The following is a 10,000-nucleotide window of genomic DNA, read 5'->3' on the forward strand; positions in this document are numbered from 1 at the left end:
CTAATGACATGCTCACAACTGTAATTAGAAACACGGCAAAATAACACACACGCACGTCCCAATTAGAGCTGCAACTATTGCTTATTTCCCTTGCAATTATTCTATTGATTATTGTTTCGATTAGACATGCACAATATTTAAATTATGACCGGTCTCCGATTATTTGCAGGGTCATATCGGCCGATATCATTTCCGATACCGATACATTATCATATTATATTTATATTGAACTCATTGCAGATTATTTCTTTTAAATGAAATTTTTGTTTTGCTGGTGAAAGTTGCTGGTGAAAGTAGATGGTAAGCCCCTCTCCCCACTAACGGCTGGCTGCACTGTGAGTACAAAGCCATTGACAGTCACATTATTATTGCATCATCAATATCGGTGAAAATAATCTGGACTATTTTGAGATCGATTCGATACCGATATAGTGTTTTCTTTTCTGGCTGATTTTGATATGCCACCAATTTTTACCTTGAAAAAAGGTAAAGGTAAATCCTTTACCTTGTGTACGGGTACATACAAGTCAAACGTATTCTTGTTTGGCTTCTTCAGACATTGCAGCAGCATAAGTTATAATAGTAATGAAAAAATAGACAGTATAGGCTAGGATAAGTGCATCAAATCAAATAAATCAATATATTATCTCTGTCGGGTGGAAACCTCATTGTTACTTTTCTTTGTGGATTTGCTACTTTTGCTGCTTTTGTGTGTTACTGTAGTGTGATCCAGTAAAAAATAAAAACACAAAAAGTTTAAATATGAAGATAAGAGGTTTCTGCCCCATAGCAACGATATGCAATGTACTGTGTGAACGCAAACGCACGCTCATACATACACACACGCTCACACCACCCACCCATGCACGCATGCACGGATGCATGCACACACACACACACACACACACACACACACACACACACACACACACACACACACACACACACACACACACACACACACACACACACACACACACGCTCATGGACAGCAGGCTGTCAGGTTGAAGGCGAAGCGGTGAAAAATGCATGCAATGGAGGTTGGGCAGCTGTGCCCCCAAAGGCTTGCATCTGGTCCAATATGGCAACCTGTTCTTGGCAGGCACGCATGCGCGCACGCGCCAGAACCAACTGAATTCCCTCGGGCTGAAGCTGTTTGGCAGAGAGTTTTGAGCACTCACTGGACTGTGTGTGTGTGTGTGTGTGTGTGTGTGTGTGTGTGTGTGTGTGTGTGTGTGTGTGTGTGTGTGTGTGTGTGTGTGTCTGTGTCTGTGTCTGTGTCTGTGTCTGTGTCTGTGTCGCTCGCTCGTTCATGCCATTTGTCCAGTGGTGGAAAAAGTACTCGGTACTCATGAAGGTTAAGCAATGTAGGCTACTCTTTTCCAAGAAAAAGGTTTGGAATGCTACATGTACAAATGTAAAAAGTACAAAAGTATTGGTATCAAAATGTACTTAACGGCCCAGGCCGTAGCGTAACGGTCTGGGCACCGGACTGGTAATCCAGTCGCAGTGTGCCGCGGGTTCGACTCCCGGACCCGACACGGCCTTTACTGCATGTCATCCCCCCATCTGTCTCCCGTTTCCTGTCAGCCTACTGTCTGTCCCTTCAAAAATCAATAAAAGGCGTAAGCCGCAAAAAAATATATTAAAAAAAAAAAAAAAATGTACTTAACCCATTTTTGGCAGGAACCCCTTTTGATGTTTTATTATGTTCTAATTTAGCTATTAAAAAATAGCAGCCACCGACGCGGCGCGCTATATAACTACCTGTCAGTGGGGAGTGTTGGCTGGGAGGAGGAGTAGAACTAAGGCCCTATATGTCCTCTCTGTGGGGGGGAGGGGGGGGGTACTACCTGTCAGTGGGGAGTGTTGGCTGATGAATGAATATCAACATCCTAATACTGGGGGTCAAATTATGACAGGCAATTCCTGCTGTCAAAATTTTACCCCCCCAGTCAAAACACTTTGTTTGAAATATACACTCATGCTTTCCAAGGTGTGATTTGGGGTCCTAAGGATGAATACAAAATGAATATCAACATATTCCAAGGTGTGATTTGGGGTCCTAAGGATGAATACAAAATGAATATCAACATCTTCCAAGGTGTGATTTGGGGTCCTAAGGATGAATACAAAATGAATATCAACATCTTAAAACCAAAATGTTGAATTGTGGGTTTGAGCTCACATGCCCTTTTGATGTAAATCAAAGGGTGGGGCGGGGGGTAACTACCTGTCAGTGGGGAGTGTTGGATGATGAAAATATATGACCCCCCAGTCAAAAAACACTTTGTTTAAAATAGACACTCATGCTTTCCAAGGTGATATTTGGGGTCCTAAGGATGAATACAAAATTAATATCAACATCTTAAAACCCAAATGTTGAATTGTGGGTTTGAGCTCACCTTTTGATGTAAATCAAAAGGGGGGGGGGGGGGTAACTACCTGTCAGTGGGGAGTTTTTAGCCTGGTTAAAAAACCAGACCGAATCAGCCGTTGGCAAAAAAAAATGCCTACCGGCGGATTTCGGTCTGGAGAGGCTCAATTTTACGCCAATTTCCTACACACGAGAATGTGTGCGCCCAATAGGGACACGGTATGCAATATGGGCGGGTACAGTGACGTTCAATGCTTGAGACCTTTGACTGACAGTAGCTCTGACCAATTGCGTCAAAGAGAAAATGTTTCCCTGGAAATGAAATCCAAGCTGAGCCTCCCCAGACTAATATCCCGCGGATCCGTGCGATATTAGTCTGGTTTATTAACCAGGCTAGGGAGTTTTGGCTGGGAGGAGGAGTAGGACTAAGGCCCTGTACGTCCTCTATGTGGGGGGGTGGGGCGGGTAGTACCTGTCATTGGGGAGTGTATTAGGACTAAGGCCCTGTACGGCCTCTCTGGGAGGGAGGGCAGAATCCATTAGTACCGGCCTGCCCGTCGGCTGTTGCGATGGTTCGGCCAGTCCGTGGGTGGGTCGGCCGGCCGAAAAAAAAACATTTAATTTTTTTTTTTTTTTTTGTACCGAAATGGTAACTCTGTCATTTCTCTACCGTTTTGGACGGGGGTGGGCTCATTTGAATCGTGTCGTTTTTGGGGGTTGCTGCTCTCTGGAGGGGGGGGGGGGGGGGGGGGGGGGTAGTACCTGTCAGTGGGGAGTGTATTAGGACTAAGGCCCTGTACGGCCTCTACATCCTAATACTGGGGGGTCAAATTATGACAGGCAATTCCTGCTAGGTCTGCCATTTTTGAAAAATCGTGAAAATATTATTTTCTGAAAACTGGAGGATTTAGAAGATTTCTTTTTTAATTTTGAGGTCAGGCCTAAATTGGTTAAAGTATTTTCAAATGGCCCAAATATATGCGGCTGAAGTGGTCAGATCACGAATAGATTTAACCATTATTTATTATAGAATGAGAATACAAGTGTGCATATAATAATTTATATTGGCGTTCGGCTCTGCTACATTTTCTCCCTGCTCGGCACAATTAAACACCATCATTAAACATTAAGAGCAGGGAGATAGATATACAATAACAACCCCGCATGGGGAACAGAAATAGCAGAGCCCATCGGTGGTGCTGGGGTGGGCAAACATTACATAACCAGGCAGGAACGATTTGCAGAAGGAAGGCAGGAAGAAAGCATGCAGTCTAGGTGAGCTTAAATACACTGCCAAATTGGTCAGACCGCCACATCAGCGTATGACATGTGGGTCTTGCAAACACTATATACACCCACATAGTAATGCAGCATATTAACCCCTCGAGTATATTGTACGCACCCTTCGGCATAGCATGTGTAAGCATAGCTTAGTGTATCTGAATGAACTAACTCTGAAAGCTACATATCATTAATCAAAAAGTACAAAGTAATTAGTAACTCTAAAGTTTCCAAATAAATGTAGAGTATTTGGTTCCAAGGTGCCGTGGAGTAGAAGTGAAAGTATTGGAAATACTCAAGTAGAGTACAAATACTGGGGTTGTCCCGATCACGTGATCGGAAATCGGGGCTGATCACGTCATTTTCAAATGATCGGAATCGGATCGGGAGCAAAAAAACGTGAGCAGGACATCCCTAGTATCAATATTATATCCATATCATGATATTGTCTGTGATTTTGGATAGTGTTGTGATATGGCATTAGTGTTCAATAAGAATATTGGATCGGGAAAAATCGGTACTCAAAATCCAAACATTGGAATTGGATCGGGAGCAATACAAAAACGTGATCGGGACATCCCTAACAAATACCTCAAAACTTTACTTAAGTACAGTACCTAAGTAAATGTACTTAGTTACTTTCCACTGCTGCTACACTGAGCTTAAAAACTTCAGTCTGAGTTCATCATAATCTCTTTTTAAAGTGGAAGAAAGCTTGAGCTAATCGCTGGCAGATAAGGCCTGAACCCTGTAGGCCTGGATCCATCAGTGTTATCTGGCTCTATATACGCTGGGTGTTCCTGGACCATATCGGAACTCAATTAAAATGACTGACGTAAAGCTATCTGCTTCTTCCCTCTGCAGGTCCGCATATTCCCTTACCTGATTGGTCGAGAGTCGGCCTTCGCAGATAATCTGAAATGGATGGCGTGCGCCAACAAAGGTGGGATCTGTCTTCGACACACACCACATCCAGACCGATGTGCTTTAGTTCAGGGATTGGCGGGGATGCCTAGTTCCTAATCTGATGGAGGCTCGCCTTATGATGATGTATGATGATAAGAGTGCATAAGGCCCGCTCTACTCAGACAGTTCCAGGCGTGTGCTGGGTGCAGAGTCAAAGAGAACATATAGAAAATGAATCAAATCCGGACAAACGCGTTTCGTCAGGTCCAATTTTGACACTGACGAAGGCCTGCGCGCCGAAACGCGTTTGTCTGTCTGGTATGACTGCTGCTGCGGAGCACTATCATTATTAAACAAAGACTCTTACTCGACTGAGAGCGCGGATTTCATTCATTTTCTGATGAGAGTGCCCCTCACTTCACAAATCACTGAATACAGATCTATTATGGTATCCATGGTATTTAATGTGTTAATATCTCCCTCGCTCAAGGATATGAAAGTCCTTGAAATTGTAAAAGGTTGAGAATCGCTGCTCTGAAAGTGTTACTTACAGTTCAGCCGAATATTCCAGTCAAGTTCATAATATAACCCATTTAAACCTAAGGTTCTACAAAATGTCTTCAAAAACTGTTTTCTGAAACTATGTTTTTCCAGGGACCCCCAGAAGCAAAGATTTTAGTTTGAAATGTTCGCTTTGACAAAATATATAGGCTTTGCGAAAATGTTCACTGTTTTTCAAAAATGGTAGATCTACTGTCATGTTATGAGCTTGTATATCTGCTATTTTTGAATAGGCAAAGTATAGCAAATAATGGTTAAAGTGGTTGAAATCTAAAATGACACGGATACGAATGATGACTCCAATAAGCATTGCACATGGTTCATAATAGTGTGCACGCACATGCTCCCCATCACTCTGTGCACACACACACACACACACACACACACACACACACACACACACACACACACACACACACACACACACACACACACACACACACACACACACACACACACAGGCTTCCCATGCATCACTCCTAGCCTGCTGACGGTGGCGGCATGCTGTGGCTGTCCTGCCCTGCGTTGTGTGACATGTGTCTACATCATCCCCTCAGTCTCAGTACCTTAGTGTACCACAGTGTGAGCAGGGAGCATCCATCTATCTCCCCTCAGTCTCAGCACCTTAGTGTACCACAGTGTGAGCAGGGAGCATCCATCTATCTCCCCTCAGTATCAGTACCTTAGTGTACCACAGTGTGAGCAGGGAGCATCCATCTATCTCCCCTCAGTCTCAGTACCTTAGTGTACCACAGTGTGAGCAGGGAGCATCCATCTATCTCCCCTCAGTCTCAGCACCTTAGTGTACCACAGTGTGAGCAGGGAGCATCCATCTATCTCCCCTCAGTCTCAGTACCTTAGTGTACCACAGTGTGAGCAGGGAGCATCCATCTATCTCCCCTCAGTCTCAGTACCTTAGTGTACCACAGTGTGAGCAGGGAGCATCCATCTATCTCCCCTCAGTCTCAGTACCTTAGTGTACCACAGTGTGAGCAGGGAGCATCCATCTATCTCCCCTCAGTCTCAGCACCTTAGTGTACCACAGTGTGAGCAGGGAGCATCCATCTATCTCCCCTCGGTCTCAGTACCTTAGTGTACCACAGTGTGAGCAGGGAGCATCCATCTATCTCCCCTCAGTCTCAGCACCTTAGTGTAAAGTTCTCAACGGGCCCAAAAAATATGGCCCGGCCCGACCCTACCCTAACTGGGTGGGCCCGAGGCTCGGCCCTACCCTAAAAATTGCCATAATGTTAAGCCCGAAGCCCCACAAAAGCCCGACAGGAAAAAAAGAGAGAGAAAAAAAAGCAGCACTAAATAGCAGCGCATGCAGCGGCGCCGTGTTTCAGTGTGAAAGTGAGATCAACGGATTTATCGAAATAAAGGATGTATGTAACTCACGTTAGAATAGGCTATTAATGTTCCATAACTTCCATTTCCAATCATTCTAATGGATTCCATACAGTGGTGGTGGTGACTGGTGAGTAAACACGAATAGCAGCTGCAGCTCCCTCCGTTAGTTTCCTCTGAAGTGAAGTTGCTTTACGTGTAGCTATAAGTTATATATCACTGGATCGTTTGGTGACGTTGATTAATAATTAGGTTTTATTCATCGCAGCCAGCTGGGTTAACGAGACTCGGTGCAACATGACGAAAACCTGACGCTTCTTCAGCTGTGATATTCCGATTGATTTTATAAAATATTTAAGCATATGGCAACTTGGTAAGTTAACTGGTGGTTAGTAGCTCGTTTGGTGCGCAAACCAGAGGGAAACCAGCGGTAGCAAGGCACGCAAGTCTCTCACCGTCCACTGTTCTCTACTGCCTGCGCGCGGGGCAGGCTGCAATGCTGCTCTGGCCTCGTACACACATGCTGGACTGACATGATCTGTTCTGTCTGTTTCATGGCCGCCTCATTCTCAATGCTTTTCCAATGGAAGTCACATGGTTTGACATGTGTGTACGAGGCCTCCGAGTCTGAATTTCTGAAATGCCAGTGCGATGCGACCCCCGTCTCCAGTCCTCCTGTCACAAGTGAATCCCCTAGCGCAGCCCTCTTCATAATAAATACATACACGTATACACAATCACATTACAGAAATAACAGAATTGCTATTTTTATTATAATAACACTTAAAAAAAAAAGAACAAAATTGCGGAAAATCACAGAGCCCGAGGCTCGGCCCGGCCCGACTAATTAGCATATTTTTTGGGCCCGGCCCGGCCCTAAAACGTCGGGTCGGGTCGGGATTGGTCGGGCCTGGTCGGGTTCGGGCAGAGTTTGAGAACTTTACCTTAGTGTACCACAGTGTGAGCAGGGAGCATCCATCTATCTCCCCTCAGTCTCAGCACCTTAGTGTACCACAGTGTGAGCATGGAGCATCCATCTATCTCCCCTCAGTCTCAGTAGCTTAGTGTAGCACAGTGTGAGCAGGGAGCATCCATCTATCTCCCCTCAGTCTCAGCACCTTAGTGTACCACAGTGTGAGCATGGAGCATCCATCTATCTCCCCTCAGTCTCAGTAGCTTAGTGTAGCACAGTGTGAGCAGGGAGCATCCATCTATCTCCCCTCAGTCTCAGTACCTTAGTGTACCACAGTGTGAGCAGGGAGCATCCATCTATCTCCCCTCAGTCTCAGCACCTTAGTGTACCACAGTGTGAGCAGGGAGCATCCATCTATCTCCCCTCAGTCTCAGAACCTTAGTGTACCACAGTGTGAGCAGGGAGCATCCATCTATCTCCCCTCAGTCTCAGTACCTTAGTGTACCACAGTGTGAGCATGGAGCATCCATCTATCTCCCCTCAGTCTCAGTAGCTTAGTGTAGCACAGTGTGAGCAGGGAGCATCCATCTATCTCCCCTCAGTCTCAGTACCTTAGTGTACCACAGTGTGAGCAGGGAGCATCCATCTATCTCCCCTCAGTCTCAGTACCTTAGTGTACCACAGTGTGAGCAGGGAGCATCCATCTATCTCCCCTCAGTCTCAGCACCTTAGTGTACCACAGTGTGAGCAGGGAGCATCCATCTATCTCCCCTCAGTCTCAGCACCTTAGTGTACCACAGTGTGAGCAGGGAGCATCCATCTATCTCCCCTCAGTCTCAGTACCTTAGTGTACCACAGTGTGAGCAGGGAGCATCCATCTATCTCCCCTCAGTCTCAGTACCTTAGTGTATGATGCCAGTTTGAGCAGGGAGCATCCATCTATCTCCCCTCAGTCTCAGTACCTTAGTGTACCACAGTGTGAGCAGGGAGCATCCATCTATCTCCCCTCAGTCTCAGTACCTTAGTGTACCACAGTGTGAGCAGGGAGCATCCATCTATCTCCCCTCAGTCTCAGCACCTTAGTGTACGATGCCAGTGTGAGCAGGGAGCATCCATCTATCTCCCCTCAGTCTCAGTACCTTAGTGTACGATGCCAGTGTGAGCATGGAGCGTCCATCCATCCATCTCCCTGTTGTAACCTGAAGGACACCGTCCTAACGCCACAGGGCGGAGGCATGGAGGCATTCTGCTCCAGCCGCTGTGTGTGATTAATGATGATGCCCCTGAACCCTCAGCCCGCCCACTGTGTGTGTGTGTGTGTGTGTGTGTGTGTGTGTGTGTGTGTGTGTGTGTGTGTGTGTGTGTGTGTGTGTGTGTGTGTGTGTGTGTGTGTGTGTGTGCACGCACGCACGCACGCACACGTGCGTGCGTGCGTGCGATGTTCCCTCCCCAAGAATATGTACGCTGGTGTTCATTCCAGTGATTAATATTACATACAAAAAATATAGGCCAACATAATACACAGTGAGATTTTTTTTGAACATATTTTACTGAACATCCATTATTTCTAAAAAAAATCCCTTAAGTGAATTTCAGGTAGTTGGCAATCTCTCTCTCTCTCTCTCTCTCTCCCTTTGTACGTCCCTGCCTGTGCCCCGCTGTGACGGCGAGTGCGTTTCAGAGTGCCGTCTCACGTGTAGACATTAGCATCATAATGGCAGCATTATACCATCAAAGCAAAATGCCATCACTTTGGTCGTGATGCTCTTGGCCATTATACCTTTACTTCAGTCAGGATTTAACCATTTATTGCAACAAATGGAATACAGTTAAACTTGGTGTTAATGGCTCCGCTCTTTAACACGTTCATTGACTGCCAGAAATGTTTCAGTCTGTGTTCCTTCTCTGCCACCGGATTCTGCCGGGACTTTTATTTTGGAGACAAAAACAATTCACCTCAAAATGAACCGGAAGCTAAATCAGCTGAAGTTAATGTGGCTACCGTCAAAGTCTTCCGAAGAGTTAATATTGTAGCGACGATTTAGTAATGAGCCGCTAACATCCCGGTTTTGACCACCTCAATCTGAGAAAGGATTCGGAGAAAAAAACATTTTAAAAATCCAGCTATTGTATTGTAGAAGCTTATGGCTGTGGCCATCTTCCTTTCTGGTTTAGTGCCTGTTTAGCGCTAGCTATTGCACTTGTGAGCTGGCAAAATTTCATAAATTAGTGTAACTCGTGTTTGGCAGCCTGAGCCTTTTGGCGCAGCTCCACTAATTACTCCGTCTGGAGTTTGAATTGACAGGTATCAGTCAAAAGGGAGACATCAAAGAGGAAGGACGGGTGGGGAGATCAACATATGGAATGTCAGAACAGGTCAGCTCCATACTAAGGGTTTGAGGTCAGATGTAGAGTTGCTAGCCGACTCCATATATGCAGATCTAGGTCATTCTCCATGTATGGCTATCCAGGGTTTGATGAGGTCAGTGTCGTGATCTTTATATATGGAGACGGCCATGGTGGCGTGACAGTCACTGATGGAGTCACTGACAGGTTTTGCAGGTTTCATAGTAATCTGTGACCTACAGCCGCAATAATCAGTTTAGAGCTATACA

The 10,000-nt window shown here is 45.6% G+C and overlaps 1 protein-coding gene across 1 annotated transcript in view; it reads left to right on the top strand.

Annotated features, from left to right (window-relative positions):
* The window catches only part of cacna2d3a (calcium channel, voltage-dependent, alpha 2/delta subunit 3a), a gene marked incomplete at both ends in the record, with an annotated part of 288,788 nt that overhangs the window by 146,888 nt on the left and 131,900 nt on the right, over nt 1-10,000 (top strand). The window contains 1 exon segment of the mRNA XM_083769683.1: nt 4,523-4,601. Coding sequence (XP_083625809.1) covers nt 4,523-4,601 — 79 coding nt within the window.

The sequence above is a fragment of the Protomyctophum parallelum genome (genome assembly GCF_964188405.1).
Source record: "Protomyctophum parallelum genome assembly, chromosome: 7".
Lineage (NCBI taxonomy): Eukaryota > Metazoa > Chordata > Actinopteri > Myctophiformes > Myctophidae > Protomyctophum > Protomyctophum parallelum.